At 39.4% G+C, this 23,101-nt stretch overlaps 1 protein-coding gene across 1 annotated transcript in view; it reads right to left on the bottom strand.

Moving 5' to 3' along the window:
* The window catches only part of TRIM24 (tripartite motif containing 24), a 61,440-nt gene that overhangs the window by 24,079 nt on the left and 14,260 nt on the right, over positions 1-23,101 (bottom strand). Inside the window, exons 2-5 of the mRNA XM_069858867.1 lie at positions 12,817-12,935; positions 3,857-4,004; positions 1,847-1,979; positions 460-576 (exon numbers count right to left, since the gene is read on the bottom strand). Coding sequence (XP_069714968.1) covers positions 460-576; positions 1,847-1,979; positions 3,857-4,004; positions 12,817-12,935 — 517 coding nt within the window. The remainder of the gene's footprint in view (positions 1-459; positions 577-1,846; positions 1,980-3,856; positions 4,005-12,816; positions 12,936-23,101) is intronic.

Here is a 23,101-nt window from a genome sequence, read left to right as displayed (position 1 = left end):
CCTACTGCAGGACACATTTTACAGATTTATTTTTCTTCTAGATTTGTAGCACCGAGTGAATAAAGCCCCAAGCCTAGAAGTATTACATAAATCTTCAAGTATGTGTCACAAGCATTACGAAAAGATGAGTCATAACCTTTCACTTTCTAAGATGGATCTACCCTAAGAAAATAAGTGTGATGACAGTGGGGAAAAATAAGTGCCTTCTACAGTTTATTGCATAAGTTGTTTTGTTGCACCCGAGCTATTGGTGCCCATTAAGTTGACAAACTGAGCAGAAGGGTTACCCAACACTAAACAGGCAACAGTCACTATAGCAAATTAATGATTTTACAATTTCTCTTTCTGTAAGGATAAAAGGAAAGACGTACAAAATGCACTAATTTAAACATTTCAAGAAGTTGCAGCTATATAAATCTAACCTTTTTGTCAATTTCAACCTCAAAATCTGATACCTACCTGTTTTGAATCTGCTTCCCTGTATATTTTATATACTTAGTCTTCTCCATCAGTTTGGTGATTAGCGTCTCAATGATCACTTTCTGGTTCTGAAAAGCTTCTTCTATAAACTGGTACCTGTAGTAAATAACAGTGAGTATTTATAAATGCAAAAGGTGTGATGTATTTGCTAAAAATCAGAGTGCCTTACTAAAGACTTGTTTAATTGAAGAAAGATGCCCTAATGTTCAGAATTTAACTGTCCTCATCGAAGTACATGTCAGCAAATGCCGATATATTTTTTGCATATTTGAATTTATAGTATATTTTCTGTAATTTTTATGTTCTGAGAAGGACTTCCATAAATATGATGGGATACTGCATGACCATAGCATCACCATTAACGTTGTGCTGTAGCCATCACTTCGTAAGTGAAAGTGCATGTAAGCTATTACTTCACACAAGATAGGGATGTAGAAACAGAAGAAAGAAGAGAGATCGCTGAGTCAGTAGAAGTCAGCAACATTTTAAATCAAGGAACTGAAAACATCAACAATCTGAGGGAAAAAAGAGGTGGCACATTCTGGAAGGGGTATAAATCCTAAGAAAAGGAGAACTGATGACTGCAACTCTGCAAGAGCAAGGCTTAGCCTGTTCCAAGGAACAACAACGGCTAACGCTTCTCTGACTACTGTTCTTCATATAGTTAGGCAAGCAAGTTCTTTGGGTGGTTGCATCAGGTACAGTGAGTATATTAACATTTAACCTAAGAGTACATCTCTCCCAGACCATTACTGTTTGTGTTAGCTAGCCAGCAAGGCCCATACTCAGAAGCTGTATATAAACCTGCTCTTCATTTTCTGTGGCCACTAAGAGATCATCAAAGAATAGCAACCCAAAGATCTGAATGCGATACATAGTGTCCTCCAAGTACAGTACAGACCAGGTTTACTCTTCTTTTTAAAGGGCTCTTCCCAGAAGAAAAGCCCATTTGCTCCATTCTGAAATTGTTTGGTAATGTTCTGTTATATAATCATCTTGTTGAAGGGCAAATGGAGAAATTACACATAAGTGTACAGTTGCATAACATAGTCCCTGGGCTTTCTGAGGACTCTCCGAAGAGCTGCATAGCAACAAATTCTACCCAAGGAAATTGACTGTAAAGAAAGGTCTTGTGCTTAAGTCACCAGATTAAAACACTTGAAAAATTAGGCTTTATTCTAAACTATCACACTTATCAGCCACACCCTCTTGCATACAATCTCTGTTTATTTGTAAGCTTAATTTCTGAGCAGAAAATTTTATTTTGTACTTTTTCCACATAACTGTATTCCATATAGCCAGAGCTACAATCAACTTCAAACTATCATCCTGTAAGTTGGTTGCATTAAATATATACTTCAGATACCTGTGCTCTTTGTGTTCTAGTAACTGACAGTCTCGGCAGGTCAACTTGTCACAGGTTTCACAATACAACTTCAACTGCTCCTTTTTGTGGTAAGGGCAAAACACAGGTCGCTGACTGGTCACACCAACTGCCTCTGTTGAATAAAGCAAGATATCAGTCCAGTCTTGAAACAATTAAAGATTTGCATTCTCCTGTTTTTCCTTACTATACTCCTCACCTAGATACTGGAAGTGTGTATCAGGCCACCTAATCAAGAATATAAGAGCTGCAAGCTCAAGCTACAATGTCTCACTATTGACTAAGCATCGAGCTAACATTCTCTCTCATGGAAAACATCTAGAACCTACTTTACTGTAACTTATTAAGGCACCACAAAAGTATTTACAAAAGCAAGTACTGTTGCAGTTGCAAAGGACATTGCACAACCAGCAAGTTCCTTTCTTAAATAGAAATGAGAAGATTCCTGACTTAATTAGTTGTTCTTTCTTCTTTCTCAGTCATATGGTGAAAGGGGGATTGAGGATATCAAGACACAGTCATTCAACAGTGTAAAACATAGAGAAAATACCAACAAGAAGGTACTAACATACCCTCAGGATATCATCCTAAATGGGTTATAGGTCTCTTCAGTTTCTCAGAAGCAAATACCAAAGAGCATAGGTACCACCACCAGATGATAGAAACAAAATCTATTCTTTTACTAATTTAACCAACAAAGCCTAATTTCTTATGAGTTAGGATGGACACTGAATTCATGAGGATTATATGTCATGTAATAAAAACTGGATTCACGCTACAGCCCATCCTTCACTGCAGATCAATAAGATCTTTATTTTCATGAAGCCTGGAAGAAGGTAATTTCAAATCTCTATCTTCAGTCAAAATTATTTGAAACTGACCAGCAGACCAGGAGGAGGAGGAGGCTCAAATGCACAGAGAACATTCTAACCACCAAGGCATGTCCAGCATAACAGTCAGACACTTTTACCTATTACTTTTCTCCCCTCCTAAAAGGACACTAAGTACTCACTTTTGATTAACCACATCTGAATGTGGAAGACAGAACATAATATGCATCTCCAAAGTATCCTACTGGAAGCTACCCTTCAGGTACGTTGAACCCCATACAGCTGACCTTGGCCCATCGATCCAGCCTGTCCAGATCCCTCTGTAAAGTCTTCCTTCCCTCAAGCAGATCAACGCTCCCACACAGCTTGGTGTCATCTACAAACCTACTGAAGGAGCATTCAATCCCCTCATCTACATCGTCCATAAAAATATTAAACAGAAGTGGTGCCAACACTGAGCCTTGGGGAACACCACTTGTGATCAGCCGTCAACTGGATTTAACTCTATTCACCACAAGTCTCTGGGCCCGGCCATCCAGCTGATTTTTTACCCAGCAAAGAGTGTGCCTGTCCAAGTCACGAGCACTTTTTCCAGGAGAATGCTGTGGTAAACTGTGACAAAGGCTTTACTAAAGTCTAGGTAGACAACATCCACGGGCTTCCCTCATCTACTAAGTGGGTCACCTTGTCATAAAAGATCAGGTTAGTCAGGCAGGACCTGTTCTTTCCTACACCTGTGCTGACTGGGCCTGATCATCTGGTTATACTCTAAGTGCTGTGTGATGGCACTCTGGTTGACCTGCTCCATAACCTTCCCCGGCACTGAGGTCAGGCTAGCAGGCCCATAGTTCCCCAGATCCTCCTTCTGGCCCTTCTTGTTGATTGATTCAAATGGTTGCAACATTATGAAAGGAATTGAAATAAGTGACTGGGAGGCAGGAAACTATTCAAACATATCCACTACCAACCAGAAAAATAACATGGTTCCTCTAATTCATATGCACCGAACAGTTTTATCATAATGGATCTCTTCTCTTACATTTACTAGGATTAAGCAACACAATTTTTGAAATTTATCGTTTTAAAAAGAAGCGTGGTGGTCTAATACAGTTTCCCAATACAGACACACATTCTTTGTGAAACTGTAAATCAAGTGTGTTACCTGGAGATACTTCCTCTTTCTGTCTTACTGTATGATCCTTTGTGAATTTAACTCTCTGGTGAGCTCTGATGCAGGTTTTGCACAACCATTCTACACATTCCACACAAAACCCATTAGCTTCTGCATTGTCTTCACAGCTTGTACAGACCTGATGTGAGGAAGAAAAGGTAACTGTTAAAATAAATACGGAATATGCATACAAGCTATTGTTCATGTACAATCAGTGCACTTTTACAGTGTTCTGAGAACTGTGAAATGAGAATGGAAAACTGCCTGAGGTGCATAAACACTATAAATATCTGCATATATTGTATTTTACAATATATTTATAATTGTAATTACAATATCTGTAATTGAATGTGACTTTCAATAAAAGTGCTCACTTTATCAGTGTTCTCTACGATCTTTACCTGACATGACAGAAGTCAAACCATTACTTTCTGCCTGACACTGCACACTTAGGAGCCATATAATGTTTACTATCTACAATATGCTCTTTTGAAATATTTACTAAAGACTAAACACAATCAGCACTGCTCTGATTTTAGAAGCCTCCTACAGTTCACACAGAACCTTTAATTCTAGTTTCTGTTCATCTGCTTAGAGTTTCAGAAAGCATACATCGTACTGAACAGTAGGGCTCTTCTCAAGAATCTCTGCATCACCGTTTGAAGAGAGCATTCCAGTTAAGCTTATCAGTAAAGCTGCCCTAGAACAGATTTGCTACCAATGCATAATAATTTTTAAACTGTGGCCTGTTAATTCCTGTGGAATATAACGAAGAGATTCAGAAAAAGATTAATTAAGAAAAACAAATCTAATAGCAGACCAAAACCACTCTGCATAGAGTGAATACATACACAAGAAAAAAATTCCTAGACTCATAATTCAAACAACAGGTTAGAAACTATGAATGATGGACATAATCACTTCACGTGTTTGTAACATTCTTTCATTTTTAACTCCTCCCTTACAATCCATCTGTAGTCATACCTTCAAGGGTCTTTTTGTGGTAAAAATAATGCACATGCTTCTGCAGATATTTGTTTAGGTAACTACCATCCATTTCTATGAATGTTTAGTGATGCCACAAACAAATGCCTCAAGACATCTGAAGGTGGGTATATCCTACAGATCCCAATGATAGAATTCTGCTAGCAGGAGCAACAGGGAGAAAATCTTATTTTTCAGTTTGATTAAAAAAAATAGCTTCTGCACCCGCATAAGATAAATACAGATAAAGTTAAAGAGAAGGCAAATATTTATATCCTATGCAGACAAATTCCCACTGACTGGAAAAGGAGAAGCATATCTCTTATTTTTAATAAAGAAGACCCACTGAACTACATGCCAGTCAGTCTCACCTCTGAGCCCAGCAAGATCGTGGAACATATCCTCCTGGAAAATACGCTAAGGCACATAGAGAAGAAAGATGTGATAGATGATGGCCAGCATGGCTTTACAAGAGCAAACTCTGCCTAAGAAATTTGGTGGCCTTCTACAACAGCCTTAGAGCACTGGTGGATAAAGGAAGAGCAACTGATGTAATCTACATGGACTTGTGCAAAGCATTTGATACTTTCCCACATGACATCCTTGCCTGTAAACTGCAGAGACATGGATTTGATGGGTGGACCACTCAGTGGATAAAGAATTGACTGGTTAGTCACACTCGAAGGGTTGTGGTCAACAGTTCCATGTTCAAGTGGAGAGCAGCAATGGGTGGCATTCCTCAGGGGTTGGTATTGGGACTGGTATTTTTTAACATCTTTGCCAGTGACAGAGAAAGTCACTCTCAGGAAGTTTGCCATCACCACCAATCCGAGTGGTGCAGCTGACAGGCTGGAGAAAAGGGATGCCATCCAGAGGAATGTGGACAGACTCTAGAAGCGGGCTCATGCAAACATCGTGAATTCCAACAAGGCCAAGTGCAAGGTCCTGCACCTGGGTCAGGACAACCTCAATACATGCTCAGGTATAAAGGGATTGAGAGCAGCCCTGCCAAGGACTTAGGGGCACTGGTGCATGAAAAGCTAGACATGAGCTGGTAATGCATGCTTGTAGCCCAGAAAGCCAACTGTATCCAGGGCTGCATCAAAAGAAGTGTGGCCAGCAGGTCAAGAGGGGTGATTCAGTCCCTCTACTCTGCTCTTGTGAGACCTTACCTGGAGTGTTGCATTCAGTCCTAGAGACTTCAGCACAGGAAAGATATGGACCTGTTGAAGTGAGTCCAGAGGAGGGCCACAAAGATGATCAGAGGGCTGGAGCACCTCTCCTATGAAGACACGCTGAGAGAACTGAGGGTTGTTCAGCACAGAGGAAAGAAGGCTCTGCAGAGACTTTATCGTGGCCTTTCTATATCTAAAGGGGCCCTACAAGAAAGCTGAAGAGGGCCTTTTTATAAGGGCACGATATGACAAGGGGCAATGGCCTTAAGCTGAAAGAAGGCAGATTTTGATTAGATATAATACAGAATTCTACACTATGGGGGTGGTGGGACACAGGAACAGGTTGCCCAGAGAAGTTGAAGTGTTCAAGGTCAAGTTGCATAGGACCTTGAGCAACCCGATCTGGTGGAAGTGTCTCTGGCCATGGCAGGGGGGTTGGAAGTAGACGACCTTTGAGGTCCCTTCCAAACTAAACCATTCTATGATTCTACAATAATATATTTGTAGAACCACATCCAAGTTTACCCTTCAAGAAAAAGAGGAAAATTAGCGCAAAATTTGCCTTAGGCCACAAAGCAAGTTACTGACAGAACTGGAATTTGAACACAAGACTCCCAGTGCTGTGCTTATTCTTCTGGATCATGTTGCCTCTCAAAGCAAATATATTCTGAGAAATGAAGTTACAACACATGGGTTGTTGACCCCTCTTGTTGTCACTTGGAGTCTGAAGCAGGTCCGTTTCATTAAAGATGACCTGCAAAGGAGAAAGAAAAGGGCTTGTGCCCCTTTTTCTGCTTCTTTACAAAAAGAAGGCCTGAAAGCTTTATTTTTAAAAATCTTTATTTTTTTTCAGTTTCTTCTTGGTGTTTATTTTTCTTCCCCTCTTCTCTTAACAATAAAAATTCTAGTCCTATCCAGACTAGTTCACTAGGGAGAAACATCAAAGTTGGGACATCATAAAAGGGTCAATAAAATGGGTAAAGCAATTAAAAAGAAGTGAATTGTAATCAGGAAACAGAAAAACTGTGTTTATTCCTAACTCTTAATTCCAACAGTATTTGGCAATAAAAAGAATATTCTTAAGAATTTGGCACAGGTTCTTGAAAAAAAATTAGAAGTATTACTGAGGCACTACTTCAACTCTGTATTTTCTCTAGCAGGAATTCCCAAGAACGAAATTCTCTTCCTTCTCCGTTGCCTCCTCAGAAGTGTCAATGCAACCCTCTGCTAGACTGTGGTGTAAAATCTGATTGATTACATCATTGTAGTCCAAGGACCAGTTACACTAGCACTGCTGACTGGGCAGACAAGTTCTGTAGGACACGAAAGAATTTTTAAAATCAATCCTGTTGCCAGAGAGGTATGATCACACTATGCCCCCAGATACCCAGAGGTGGTATAGTTAAAGTGAAGAAAAAGAGATTGGATATTTCTTTTCCTAGTGTGAGAAAGACGATTCAAATAGGTAAACTGAGGCATGCATCTCACAAAGCAGTGTTAGACATTTATTCATGATTGCATTCACGGGAGCACCACCTCCTAGCAAGAAGGCTTTTACACCATTTCTTTCAAGGCAAGACCACCCTCTCCCCAAATTTACAACCTATCCCAAAGCTATTACATGGCTAAATTTTCCATATTATGTTTCTTGGCCCAATCTGTTCTTTATAAATACTTACATTCCTAAGCATATACCGTCCTGTACCATAAGGTAATATTTCTTACGTTATCTTATCTATTTCTTTCTCCTAACTATCTGTTCAGCAATTTCTTAGTGAAAAACAGCTTGTGGAACCATATTCTGCAAGAAGGTTGTAAGTTCAGTTTAGCAAGGCTCTCCATCTTAATGCTAAAACTTCCAATTTGTAAAAACACAAGTAGCCTAACTCTTCCACTAGTGTAAAAAACTCAACAGTGAAAACAAAGTAAGTAAAGCAAAAAATAACAGTAAAAAAGTTTTTCAGCCATTCTTTAAGCAAAAAAAAGAAAAAAGCAGGAACTCCATTTAAAAAAAGGAAAAAAAAAAAAAACCACCAGAAAAACAACCAACAACAGCCTTTTCAGGTCACCCTTAGCAAACTTGGGCAGATAAAACTTGCTATATGCCAGGGCATATATGCCAGTTATTCATTCCCCCTAAATTTTAAGTTCTTTGTCTATTTTCTTTTTTCAATATGTTTTATGGGTTTTGGTCCAACTGGTTTGACCTGCTATGGTTGGAATGAGATGAAGGCTGTGATTCAATAACCAACGATCAGATGCTGCCAAATAAACTGAAATTCCTCCTTTGTAGTCCCCAAAATATATATTTCAACTTCATATTTTTCAAATGCACCAAGAGGAAGACAGACAGATTTCTAAAATTTTTCATAAACATCGTAACTCATGCTGTCAAAATAGCAATGCCTTTTAGGTAGAAACTGGATTTGCTTCTACTTACTTTTTATTTGAAATATGCATTTTCAGATAAAGCCTGGATTTTGCTACAACTCCTAGTTATTAGAGTAAGTCATGTAGCTAAATACATGGAAGTACAATTACTGCAAATATTTGCTATACTCTTACAAAACCTAAAACTTATTTCACTCGTATTTTTGTGACTCATACAAGCAATGCTTCAGAGATTTCAAAGAGAATTCTCCATAGTTAACCTGTAAGCCTTTGTACTGGTTAGACAGATACTTATTTTCAATTGAGTTTTCCTTGTAATTATATTTAATGCAGTTACTCGTTTTAGCATTTATAACCCCAGGAAGTCTTCATTCAACCTTCATTCAAATTCAAGGAAAGCTGAAATTGCTCAGCATGTCACAGGTAAGTACTATTTTTTCTGTTGTAAAAGCTTGTGTATTTACTTAAAACCATATTTACATGCAAGAACTGTCTTCTCTCTACTGTAGTAACCAACCACTCTTCCAAGTAAATATAATTTGAGTATTGAAGAGTTTAAATAAGTAAAGGTTCCCAAGTTTCAAAGGAAGAGAGTAAAGTAGTCCAGAAGAACATTCAGTGAACTAATGTTCCAAATTCACCACCTTAAATTAGAAGCAATAGTTTCCTCTAGAAGATCAAAAAATTATCAGTGCAAATAGTTACCTAAGTATCTCTTGGCACATACGAAAAAACACCATAGAAAGCACCTGTCTTCCAGGACATTCTCACCTATATGCAACTCGAAATCTGAACCACTTAGCGAAATCTCAAAATGCATGAACTGTGATCAACATATCCTCCTTTCCTCAACATGCCATCAACAGCTGCCTCTCCTCAAACTAGAAAACCATATTGTGACTCTTCTTGACTGTAGTACCCACTGCCCTAAAAAAAAGTGGTTTTCAACGAGATTTTGGCCATGACTAGAGCTTTGATAAGCTATTTAGCACAGTAGTTCTTCTTTGAATAGTGGCTACTCCAGCACTCTAGAAAACTACAGAAACTATTTGTTCTAAATTGTCTTCAATGATTGCTCTACTAAGCCAGTTAGACTTGCTGTCCTAGTTTCCGGTTCTAAAATCAGATCTAAATTTGCCATTTGCTTTGTTACTACATTCCCGGTATCTCACATAAAGTCCAAGTGTTCTTCATTCCTACTAAAACATTTAAAATTCTCAAGTCAGTAACCGATAAAGGTACAGAAAGCATTCTCACTATCAAAAAGTATTTTTGTACATGTTCTCTTCTGGACACAGAAGCTATGAACTAAAATGCACCACAGGTTCAATATGCTGCAGCAACACTAATGTTATGAATATGATCTTCTCTTCTGCACCAATATCAACACCAACACTTCTCACTTTCATGGCTTTGCACAGGCATTAAAAAGTTTTCCTTTGCTAAGTTTCTAAATTTCCCTCAATTGTTTACCCTATTATTATTCAAATTTAGTATTGGGTTCAGTAACATCTCTTGGGTTAAAATCTCCTTCCCACTTTTCTTATGAATCAAGTATAATTCATTTTCATTTTCAGACTTCTCTTCGGCATCCAATAATTTTTGCTAAGTCTTACAAGAAATCTGTTACAGAAGAGCTCCTGATTGCAAGGAAGAGTTCAGGCCCCAGGTTCTGTCAGAGTTGTTTTTTTACCTTGAGCTGGATGCCTCCAGAGGAACACACTTCAAATGATGAAATCGCTAGGCAATCATATCCTTACAATCTATGATTCATCCCACAACACACACACTCTTCACATGCTGTCCAGGTGGCAGCTTGTCCAATATGACAATTCAGGGGCTAGGGTCTCCTTGCTCCTTATTTGGTTTTCCTTCCTGCTTCAAGGCACGTCACCTCTTTTGTTTAAGGTTTGTACTGGAGTAGCTTCCTTATCTTCTGGCTTGACTCAGCCCTGGGGTCCCTCCTTGAGTAATTCTGTGAATGTCCATCCCCTTGTCCTATCTGTACCAAGGTTCCCTTGGCAATCTGTTGCTTACTTTGCAAGGCAACATGTCCCATATCTCTTCTTTCCTTCTTTGGCTTAGTCATTCTTGCTATCAAATCAAGTTCACTAATGCTAAACCCAAGGTTCGCTTATGTCAAGCTATCCACTCACGCTAAGCTATAAGGAAATTACACTCTAAGACAAAATTAAACTCTAAGCCATTAATTTTAACATTCCATATGCAACCTTATTTTACCATTTTAAACTTGAAACAACCAAACTTTTTTGTTTGTTTTTTTTTTAAGTCATTTTTTTGCAGTCTCTCTTGAAATGAAATAAACCACTCATTCCTGACAACACCCATATGCAGGCTAGCCATAGATACGGAACACTGCTTCTAAGCCACAACGTCACTTGCACAGAACCCACGGCTTGCATCCGATTCTAATATCTTCAACATCCTGCTAAACCTGCCAAACTATCAAAGCCTAACTAACCAAGGCAGTGGAGAATATCTATAAAATAGGAAAGTTTTTGACAGAATTTGGATGATATCTTATTCAATATTTAACCCAAGATTCAGTGTTTTTTCCACTTTAATGCCTCTGATCTGTTGCCTACCTTGCCTGACAATTTTTCTTTCTTTTCTCTTTTTTCCTTCAAAGACAAAACAAGGCAGACTGATTAAAAGCATGTACCATCCTTAAACCTCACAATATTCCCCCTCAAACAGGACACTGATCTGTTTAACTACTATTGAGTTAACTTGGCCACTCTTTAACAGATAGTTTTACAGAATGGTATAGCATTTTTTATGGTTCCAGTGTCAAAGTACAAAGGAACATCCAAAAAGCTACATTACCATACCAAAATAAATCTATTAAAAGGAAACAGAATGGTACATCACTCATTTCCAAGAGTTAAGATACACGTTCACTTACCACGCATCTAGCTAAACACCTAGATCCATATAAAAAAAAAGTCAGCAGAAAAGCACATGAATGTACTACTCTGCTGGTTTAGCAAAGTCTGCTGGTTTGCCTTCAACTGCTGCAGAAAGTATGCTGAGTTCAGCCTGGGAACTTTGCTAAAGAACAGAAATGCTTTCTGAACTGCAAGTCTGCTAGCTTTTGTTAGGAGGAAAAAGAAACAAATATGGAATGGAAGAGTAAGATAGACGTCTGAGAAGGGAACTTAAGAAAACAAAAACACTTGGAAGAACCTCCCCGAAATCTGCTCACACCATCCAACAACAGATGATTCCAAATCAGATGCAGAAATATGTAGAATTAACTCTGTATCTCTCTCCAGCAGATCAAGTTCTGAAGCTCAACAAAAAAAGACACCTCCTTCAGCTCCAAGGAAGTGCCTGAATTATTCTGACAACAGAGTTTGGTGGATACTCTAACTGCTGACACACTGTAACCCATTGAAGTACACTCAATTTTACATGATTGTGACTAATCTCAAGAATATAAAGAGCCCTTCTTTAATTATCAATTCCTTATCCAAGTTTCAAAGGCCTCAAATCCCAATGTTAAAATGCCATGCCATATTGACACAGTAAAATTTTTGTACTGTTACTATGAAGAATGCAGCAACATACAAAGAGGCTGAATTATTTGCAGTAAGTTTAATAAAAAGTTTATGAGTTAAGAGATACTCGATATACTCCCTTACTAGCTAAAAATGAAGACACATAATATTTTGATACCAGAGACTTCTAAACTGTCGTCTTATGTGATTATTCATCTGGTACTGCTTCCACGCTAGTATTTTCCTCCTGAAAAACCATCACGAGGAAAAAAACCAACAGTATTACTATTCTTTCAGTTAAGCAGGTTTTGGTTTTATGAGATGTCTATTTGTTGACTGCAGAAGAAAGAAGAGGCAGCCTACACAAAAAAAAAAAACCAAACAAGAAACCCCTACAACACATCATCTTCCCCTTAGAAGTTTGAGCCTCTTGCTTGGTAACTGCACAGCAGCTATTTAGTGCCATGTTTTGTCAGTGCTGAGATAAGAAAAATAAAGTTGATTTTACTAGAAGATCCCATTTTACACTGAGATCTCGTGACATGGTGTTGTTTGGGTTTCTACTTCAAAGAGTGCTTCAAGTGCTCTGCCCAAAATCTAGAAATTCCCATTCTAATGTCTATGCCTAACTTTTATCTTTTCTTATCATGATACAATTTTTATCAACAATTAAAAATAGCTTATAATAAGATAACCATCTTGTTCACGTGCATTTTTAATTGATTTCAACTGATTTGCTAAAGTAGGTAACCCATGTAATGACTAAGTACCTCAAATTTTTTTTTTGCATATGAACAGCAAAAAGGCCACACAGCAAGAAGCCAAGGATATGCACACACATTCAAAAGGTGTTAACTAGATTACATGTTAATGCACTTACCTGATTTGATTTCTCTACTGTGCTACTGGGAACCTCTGTGGTATCCTTCACAAAAAAGTTATCTATGATGTGTCTCTCTGCACATTCCTGACCACAAATTGGACAGCGGATAACACCGACTGGGGGAAAAAAGAATATCTGATTATGCCTGCTCAACATAAGATATATCAAACAACTTCAAAGACAGCTTGTAAGCATAAATACTTTGTAAGGATGTTTTAATATTTTGCTGTCAATAAGGTGTGAGTGAAAAGAAGCCAATTCTAACTTATCACTAAAGTAACCTTTACTCGTTATTCCCTGCTGGCATAGTCTTTCAACCAAGGTCAAACACCTTTTTGTTTCAATCCCACAAAGAATTTACCTTAATCTTATAAAAAATTAATTCCTCTCCTCTAAAGGGGTTGTATTGCTGTTGACAATTTGTTGTTATAGAATAAAGTAAACATTTATTAGTGTGGACTATTAATTAGTCACATTGAAAGGTATTACATATGCAGACACATACACCAGCAGTGTGACATGACTGCCTTCCAACTGTCTAATACAAGAAACTGAAATGTAATACATTCAAAATGAATGAAGCAAGTTGTATAGAGACTACCTTCACAGCAAGCAAGGGAAAGCAAACAAGAACAACACAGGAATAAATAAGCAAGGTCCTCTCCCTCCTCTCCTCTGCAAGACACACTGGGGAACAATTCAAAGACAGTAACAGACTCCTGGTTGAAGAAAGAGCTGAGAACCAGTAACTCAAAGGGTTAAACAATTAATAGTTTTCTCAGTAGAATAAAAGGACAAAGTCAAGTTCAAAACTTGGAGTTCAACAGTGAGTAGACTAGACTGAAATAGAAAAGATCATTTAAACATTTTAAAGTAGACACCTTTCCTAGTTGCAGAAAACAGAATGTCTTATTACCATTAAGGCTTGTTTATCACCCATGCAAAGTCTCTGAAATGCTAGGCATTAACATCTTCCTTTAAAAAGCTATCACAGTCATTACCACCAAAAAAGAAATAATTGAAACTAAGTTAGGTTGAAATAATCACTTAGGATGTAGAAATCATCACTAAAAGCCTGCAGTAGAATAGTCGCGTGAATCCACACTGAGACAGACTCTAGCCTATAGCTGCCACTTGAGAGAAGACGTGATTTTAGGGCCTTAGAGAAGATCAGAACAACTGTTTAAGCCAATGAATTTAACATCAGTATATAATTCAGCACCTGCATTTTAACTAAATCAGCATGGGCTTATGTCTGTTCCTGTTTCATTTTTACAACAAAATACAGAAACTACTAAAAATTTCACTTTCTGCAGAAAAAAACTGAATTCCTTACTTTAAGTGCTTCATACAAGATTTTGGTAACTTTTTTATAGTGTTTTTCCAACACACAACAGATTTAACTGGCGAACTATAAAGCAGTTCCCTAAAAGTCCACAAGTTTTACTATACTAGGTCTTCATTCTAGAAATTTAGCCACTACTTTTCTTACATGCAAGACACTTAACTTTCATCTAAAAGGCTACAACCATAGAATTACAGAATTGTTTGAGCTGAAGGTACCTTAAATATCATACACTTCCAAGCCCTCTGCTATGGGCAGAGACACCTCCCAATAGACCAGTTTTCCCAAAACCCTATCTAACCTGGCCTTGAACACTTGCAGGGATTGGGCATCCAAGACTTCTTTGGGAAACCTGTTGACCGCCCTCATGATGTAGAATTTATTTTTTCCTTACACCTAATCAACATCTGCCTTCTTTCAGTTTAAAGCTGTTCCCCCTTGTCCTATCAAAAAAGTCCCCTCTAAAAAGCCCCTCTTCACCTTTCTTGCAGGACCCTCTTCAGGTACTGGAAGGCTGCTATAAGGTCTCATCATAGCCCTCTTTTCTCCAGGCTGAACAACCCCAACTCTCTCAGCCTGTCCTCATAGGAGAGGCTCTCCAGTCCTATGACCATCTTTGTGGCCCTCCTCTGGAATTGCTCCATCAGGTCCATGTATTTCCAGTGCTGAGAATTGCAGAAGTGAACACAGCACTCCAGGTGAGGTCTCAGTAGAGCAGAAGAATTATCCCCCTTGACTTGCTGGCCACACTTCTTTTCATGCAAGCAAGGATAAAGTTGACAAGTGCACATTGCTGGCTCATGTTCAGCTTTTCATGCACCAGTGACCCCAAGCCCTTCTTGGCAGGGCTGCTCTCAGTCCCTTCACCCTCCATCATGTATTGACACTGGGGATTGCCCTAACCCTTGCACCTGGCCTTGCTGAACTTCGTAAGGTTCAAACAGGCCCACTTTGCTAGACTGTCCAGATTCTCTGGATGGCAACCCTTCCCTCCAGTGCGTCAACCACACCACTCAGCTTGATGTCACTGGCAAATTTTGGAGAGTGCATGTGATCCTACTGTCTGTGTCACTGATGAAGATAAGTACTGGTAAACAGATTTGGTCCAGCAACATGGTGCGCTGGGTTTACATGTCCAGGTTTTGGTAGTAGGGATTGAGGGGGAGCTACAAGAATATGCGAAAAGACACCAGAGTTCTGCCCTCACGTCAGACAGAGTCGATTCCAGACTGCTCTGAGATGGATCAGCCACTGGCCAATGCTGAACACATCAGTGGTGCTCGTGGCATCTCTATATGTTTAAGAAAGACTGAAAAAAAAAGTCTGTAACAGCAGCTGGGACGGGGTAAGAAAAATGTGAAACAGGCCTGTAGACATCCATGTCAGTGAAGAAGAAAGGGAGTATGTGCTCCAGATGCCAGAGCAGAGATTCCTCTGTAGCCCATGGTGAAACAGATTGTCCTCCTGCAGCCTTTGGAAGACCAACATTAGAGCCGTGTCAAGTCCAACTTGACTCCCTTTGCCATAAACATCTCGTCTGAAGGTTGGCCATTTGTGCCCTTGTTTTGTGGCACCAGCAATGAACAATGTAGGGCGTGCAGGAGTAAACACCATTTCCCCTTGCCTGGCCGAGCTCCAGGTCCTGAGCCACCTGCTACAGGGGAGGAGATGAAGCGGTGGGCACTGACACTGACACACCCACACCCACCTGACTGCCCTGGCCAGACCCTCCCGCAGGAGCTTCTGCAGACATGTGGCACAGGCTGGCCTTACAAAAGAACTCACAAGGATCCACACACCATGCACGCCAATCACTCCAATCAGACTAACTCGGACCACACAGCCTGGAAGAAACTGCTGCTGCAGTGACCACATGTTCCCAAGGAACTGCTGATTACCATTGATGTGGTGACTCTTCCTTTTCCCTTCTCTCTCTCTCTCTCTTTCTCCACTCCCACCTTCTCTCTCTCTCTCTATATATATATATACATACACACACATAATTTACCTTACTGTGTTTACTTGACTGGCATCGATGTGCGTAGGATCAAATCTGAGTGACCCTGGCTGTGTTCAGGGATCAGACTGTAATCTGAACAGACTGAAACCTATTTTCTGCAACTTTGGGAAGTTGCACCCCCATATCTCAGCTGTGCACCTGAGCCTTCTGGTCTGTTTGTTTTAGTCGGAGCCAGAATAAATTTTGCTTTTTGACTTTCACCCTGAGAATGACCTCGTCAGCCACTGGATTGCCGCACAGATAAACGAACCACTTTCTTTGACTGTGCAGGTTGAAAGAAGACCCAGAAACAAGAGTGTAGCTCATGGATCTGGGGCATGACAAGCAGCTATCCACACTGCGGTAGGTGGATATGCCCCAAAGGAAGCTGCAGTGTGTCTGAAGCCTACACCAGAGAAGGTTCCTGCTAGGACTTGCATCCCATGGAGAGGAGCCTATGCAGGAGCCGTCTTTCTGGCAGGAACGGTGGCCTGTGTGGGACCCACATTGGAACAGCCTGTTCCTAAAGGGCTGTACCCCATTGAGAAAAAGCACATTGGATCAGGTCTTGTAGAAAGAGCCCATACTGAAGCAGGTCTGAAAGGACTGTAACACACAGGAGGGACCACACACCAGAGCAAGGGAAAAGTGGATGGAGGATGGAGCAGCAGAGATGAACTGTTATCAACTGACCACAACTCCCATTCCCCAGCCCTGCTCTACCACTCAAGGAGGGAATGAATAGAACCAGCAACGAAGGAATGAAGTTGAAGATGGGTGTGAGGCATTTGGGTGACCTTTTAGATGTACTTGGATAAACACCCTCTCTCCCCTCTCTAGGCTACTATCTGATCCAGCAGAACATAGGCTTCATTGGGAGAATTTGCCCCATTGCTGAAGAGGGCTACTGCTTCGCAGAGTTGCAGGGTGGAGGGGAGGCGAGACAGAGGTCTGGTGGCCAATTCACATGAGAGGCCACATCAAAGCCTATGTGTGCAGTAAGGCTTATAGTCTTGATGAACTGGGAGAACGAGCTAATCATTATGTCTCCGCCACTCCTTTGCTTATCAGGGTGACCAAACAGGTGCCTGGTCACCCCCACCTGCATATCAAAGTGAGTATGCGCATATAGCAAAGTTACACCATAGCCAGAGAACAAAGAATCAGAGGTGATCCTGAAAGCAGAAGTATCGGTAAGATTTATGAATAGAAACCAACATATGTTGTACTTGGATGACTTATGAATGTGGAAACCGTGGATTTTGTGCGTTGGAAATGGCTTGATGTATGACCCTGGAGTTTTTCGGATCCCTACATGTTGCTGGAAGTAACACCATCAGGGGGGCCGAAGCAACCCACAGTGTCCTTTACCAGCCATGCCAAGAGGTAAAGAAAATAAGGAACTGGGCTGACTGATACCCCAAGATGTTATCACTCCAGAATGGACGATAAGAATGAAAGGAGTAGCTCATAACTGGAGCTCCCTCTCAACTGGTCTGATACCCCTACAGACATCGACATAAGATCATGGATCCAATCCCTCCAAACACCAGATCATCTGCAAAAACTTCACCTGCAGCAACCTCATGGAAACATCTATAAAGACTTTACCACTGAGCTCCAGAAAGGTCGTACAGTCCCTCACAAACCCTTATAGGACATTAACATTGGGCTAGGCTTAAGCTTATACTCTTGACTTAGAATTGTAACATTATAGGTAAGAAACTAACTGTTTTAAGTGCAGTTTTGGGTCCTACTCTGTCTGATACAAGTCAAGATGCCATTGGCCTTCTTGGCCACCTGGGCACACTGCTGGCTCATGTTCAGTCGGCTGTCAACCAACACCCCCAGGTCCCTCTCCTCCAGGCAGCTTTCTAGACAGACTTCCCCTAGTCTGTAGCACTGCATAGGGTTGCTGTTTAAATTAACCCCTAATTTAATTAATATTTTCTCCACTGATTCTCTCTGCACAAAACTTCCCTACTGCTACAAAAAAAGTCTGAGTTAAGGTTTGGAAGTTACCATGCAACTTTACAATGCTTTCTAACCTCGCTTAAACTTATTGCCAACACTTCCTCTCATTTCAAAGCACCTGCTTCCAGAATTGTACTGCAATTTACTTCAGTGCTTCCAAGGCTTGGAGCACTAGCTGTTAAGTCTATGGTCTGCTCAAGAAGATTCAACTTCTGAGTAGCAAGATATTAAAATGCATTTAGTTGATTTCCTTATATAAATTGGTAAGGAATATAATTCATCCTCTAATGAAACTGTAAGAGAAACATACTATGTCATCAAAATAAGAACTACATTATTGCTTTAAAGGAAAATAAAAATCCCCTATTTTATTGTTCATTCCCCTACTCCCCTCAAATACATAGTTTTGTTAAAAGGAATAAGGGCAAAAGAGAAGAAAGAGCTAGAAAGCTGCAGCACAGAACATTAACCCACACGCTGTGGGATGATAATAAATCTCACAGATCTATAAATTATTTTCCCAATTGATATTTGCTATATCAAGTATATACTCATGTACATTATCAAGTCAGTTCAAACCTAGTTTTCACAATATATGAAAGAACAATATCTTTAAATAAACATTGTCAGAGCAACTATAATGCAGCAGCATCAAAATCAGCATCAGATTCAGGCTTATGTTTTGGCTAACACTGTTCACATTAAGCACATTCCTGGATGATGAGCCTCTACTCTTTATCCTGAGTAAGAAGGACCTCTAATTCCACATTAATTCTTGAATTCAACTAATTCTTTGCCCAATCAGCTCTGAAAAGCTTTAAGGTATTTATGCATGAATTGAACAACACACTTAGGAAGCTTCCAGGACAAGCTATTTTTAAGCAAACAAAGTAATATAGCTTCCTGAAGATTCTCTCTGAAAGAAGTTTCACTAAGATATCAAATTGCCAGAAACAAAGAGTTGACACTTGGTATTTTTAATGTCATTTCCTTTCAGAATGCCTGACATTGCACTACACTCTAGAGACACATTGAGTATCTGAGAAAACCGGGATCCAGCACTACTTAGAAGAGGAAACAAGCTGAGATCAACCTACCTTTCCTTCTTCCTTAGAGTGCGAGGTGACGGGGAATTGGGCAAGGATGCTATTATATTTTCCTAAAATTCCCTCAAGTAGCACCACCTACCAAAATGTACACACTGCAGTTTAAAAGAAATTCCAAAAAGGACCCAGTGGTGACTCCACCACACCAGAGCAGCTACAGGACTAGTTAACCTGGGAACTTCAGCCAGTTGTTCTATTTTTGACTGGACTTACCCTTCTCCAACTGCCTGTTCGTTTCAAACTCCATGTTTCTCTCTCAGCCTTTTGCTATCCTTACTTCCATTCACTCCTAGAGAACCTCATTTTCTATAGTGGTAACAAGAAACCTGTTTTCCAGTTTTAACTCTCATCCAGATTATTCACATCAAAAACATTCTACTGCTTCCAGCTCTCTAGAGTTCATTACACAGGACAAATGCAGAGGGGAAGAGAACCGATAAAATCTTAAAGGATTCATCTGTAAAAAAATTGAAAATTTCAGTGTGCATTAGCCTAAGGCACTGCAAGGTTTAGTGGATACGAATCAAAAAAAGAAAAAACATCTGAGAAGCAGAGAGCACAAAAACTCCCATGTATGGTTAGAAAGAGGCAAGATTCCTCTGTAGTCTTAGCTCTCACTGAATCTTCAAAATAGCAGCACTGCAAGGGATAAAATAACACATTTTATGTGGGCTTATATTTTCAAATTTAAGATTCCTAACAAGAACTGCACAATTTCCTCTCTTTTAATAACTCTTTATTACACAAGTGTCTTCATTCAAAGAAATAAACCAAAGAAATCCATTGTCTATCAAGGACAACAGGTTTGAAAACTGTTTCTTTTCCTGTCTCTGTGCAATGATGCAACCTGAGGGAGAACCTATGCAAAGGTAGGCAGTCCAATGAGCTTCTAGAGTTGGTATTTCCAATGTGTCAACAACTGTTAGTGTCATGAAATCACCACAGGAAGTTAATACTGTAAAAGCATAATTCACCTGTTTGTTCTCACTCAGAAGAATTAAGTTCTCACGTGTCAGGGTTTATTTTTGTCAAAATTATTCTATAATATTTTTATTATTTTTAATGGAACAAGCATTTCCAGCATTGCTTCAGTGAGCAAGTGAAAATATATTACTTAAATTCAGAGGAGTTCCATAATCACCACCATGATTATTGCAAGGATGATAAGTGATAAAATTCAACATTTTCATCTCATTTGTGCCAGGATAGTTGTTCATGCAGCTGAGCAGGATCAAGAGCACATGTCTCTTGAGTAGGAGGGGAAAACCTCCACCCTTTTTAGCAGCAACATCCATTCATCCAAAAATAAGGCAGCTGTAGAACCTTACATTGAGACTTGGCTTGAACCAGGTCTGGACACCACATTGCTAACAAAAGTAACAATGCTGGCTCTCCTGCCCATTCATTTCTACTCTATGCCAACTCAAAGATTTATGCTGCCATGCAATAAACTGGGTTATGGACTACAACATGGATTAAACAGGGTTGTGCTAGAAGAAAAGAGTCAGTTTCCACCCTAATGGTTCTCACTGACTACAGGCTTGCAACGTGTATTCCTCTTTGAGGAACACTAGTCTGGATTTTAGACATGGAAGGGAAACCACAGCATGTTCTTACTCTTTCGCACGAGTTGCACACTGTGTCCACAGCAATGCCATCTCAAGCCATTCAGTAGAATGAACTTATGACATATACTGTACTAATAATTTCCAACTCAGTTCTCCATTTCCTGGGAGTACATTCCAGACTACTGAAGCATCCTGAGACAATAGGAGGAGACTGCTCTGGTCTGCCCCAGTTTCAGCTTATTTGCATCTTCACTGTAGCAAAGAGGTTTCAGAGTCAATTTAATAAAGCCACTGGATATGTTTTGTTTGCAGATGCAAAATTGTTTGGGTTTTGGTTTTGGTTGTGTTTTTTTTTTCCCCACTAAAAAAAGGAGGGCTTAAGGTTTTCCTTTCTTCAGTCAATAAAAACACTACTTTTCTGAAAGAGAGCTCTCTTTATTAAATGTTGTGTTTGGAAGCAACTGGTAACTAGCTTTCCCCAAAATGACACAGTCATTACAGAATAAACTAAATAGGCTTGTATAAGGTGATCTTCCTTTGTTTTACAGGAGCCTTATTTGAAATTTTAACTATATCGATATCAGAACAGAAGATACTAACAAGTCGCACATACAATTATTATTTTTTTTTTTAAAAATGGACAGGCTAGTTAACATACCTTCTATTCATGTTAAGAGACTAAAAACAGTGCCAGCTATAAGATTTTTAGCATAACTACACAGAACATTAAGGCATCCCAATTGTGACCTACAGAATCTTTTCTTCTCTCACTGTGTATACAGACACCATTAATATTTCCAAGGTTTTTCATTAAAATGCACGAGGTAGAGGATAAACTGGTTATATTTACACAGGTCATGTTCTTCTGTTCAAAACACTTAGAAAACTTAATTTGAGATGATATCATGAGCAATAATGTCTGAATCAATTTTAAAAATAATTACTGCTTTCCTCTTGTTTCTCATTAAGCCAATACTGGTGCTGCAAAATTGGCAACTTCTTCAAACCAGTTTGTTCCAGAAAAAGCTGCTCCTATCTAGTTCTGACAGGCTGCTGCTTCTAGTGGAGGGGAAATAGGTCAAACCAACAGGCAAGCACATCCCAAGGGGAAACTGGCACCTACTGCCAAAATATAAACAAACAAAGCAACCAAGAATCTAGCAGACACTTTTTAAAAAATCTGAATGCTTTATTTACCACCCTTTAAAATGTAAATAGATTAAAAGCAGACAAAGACTGCTAGCTGTAATCCCCCCCCCTGGATGAGTGTTACAGGCCAGTTTTTATGCTGCAACGCACTGACTTTCTTGGAAAGCACTGCAGAGCTGAATTAAAATATTTCAGCTGCTCTGTGAAATGGTTCATTGTTTTTGCTATACGTGCCTGATTTTCAAGCACCTCACACATCACGTATCAGACTTTATAAATGGTAAATTTTGCAAGGGCTGCCTCTCCAGCCACGTTTGAATACCTTAAGAATTATGAAGGGAGATTATATGTTCATATCATCCAAGGCTGTCCAATGCATTTCCTTCGACAACACAATTATAAGCAGTGTCACAATGGTAACAAAAGGAAATACTGCTATTGTGGAATAGACAATATTTAAATACAAGACAATGAATAAAAATACTCACTTGTCTTACAATGAGTGTCCTTAAATGACAATGCAGAGCTGCCAACAATTATGCCAATTGTCACTGCTGACTGTGATGAGCACTTCTTTCATTAAAATTAAAATAACATTCTTTCAAGTCCTGAAATTGTAAAGTATTTCCAACTTATATGTAATGAATTTAAGCATAAAAGATGCAAGGATTTTTGAGGTTCAGTGACATTCTTGCATCGATTTCTCTGAGCAGCCTAGTATTTAATTCTTCAAGTTGCTAACGTTTTGAAAGCAGGTTTAATGCTGTTTAGATTCATACATTCTACTGAAATACCATCTCAAAGGCACTCTAGGTTCCTGTCAGCTGTGCTCAAGTCTATTGTATCCATGTGCTTCTGGAACAAGGAAATTAACACTCTTCTTCCCGATTAACAACATGTTAGCATGTAGTTATTACTGTTGCAAAAAAAGATCACTGGGGTAAAAAAAATTCTATTGCCAGAAAGTCTGGCAAGGAGACAGAACCCACCTCAGAGTTGTAAGCACTACATAGCTAATGGTTATTTCTTTGTAGCAAGAAATTTTGTAGTCTGGTCTTCATACTTTAGAGTTTTCATCTACTACCAGCTGTCAGTTCAGTAGTTGTAGTATAATGCACCCATTACCAGAAATCACAGTTAC

The sequence above is a fragment of the Phaenicophaeus curvirostris genome, chromosome 1 (genome assembly GCF_032191515.1).
Source record: "Phaenicophaeus curvirostris isolate KB17595 chromosome 1, BPBGC_Pcur_1.0, whole genome shotgun sequence".
Lineage (NCBI taxonomy): Eukaryota > Metazoa > Chordata > Aves > Cuculiformes > Cuculidae > Phaenicophaeus > Phaenicophaeus curvirostris.
Note: the sequence above shows the minus strand (reverse complement) of the source record. Positions and strands in the feature narration are given on the sequence as shown.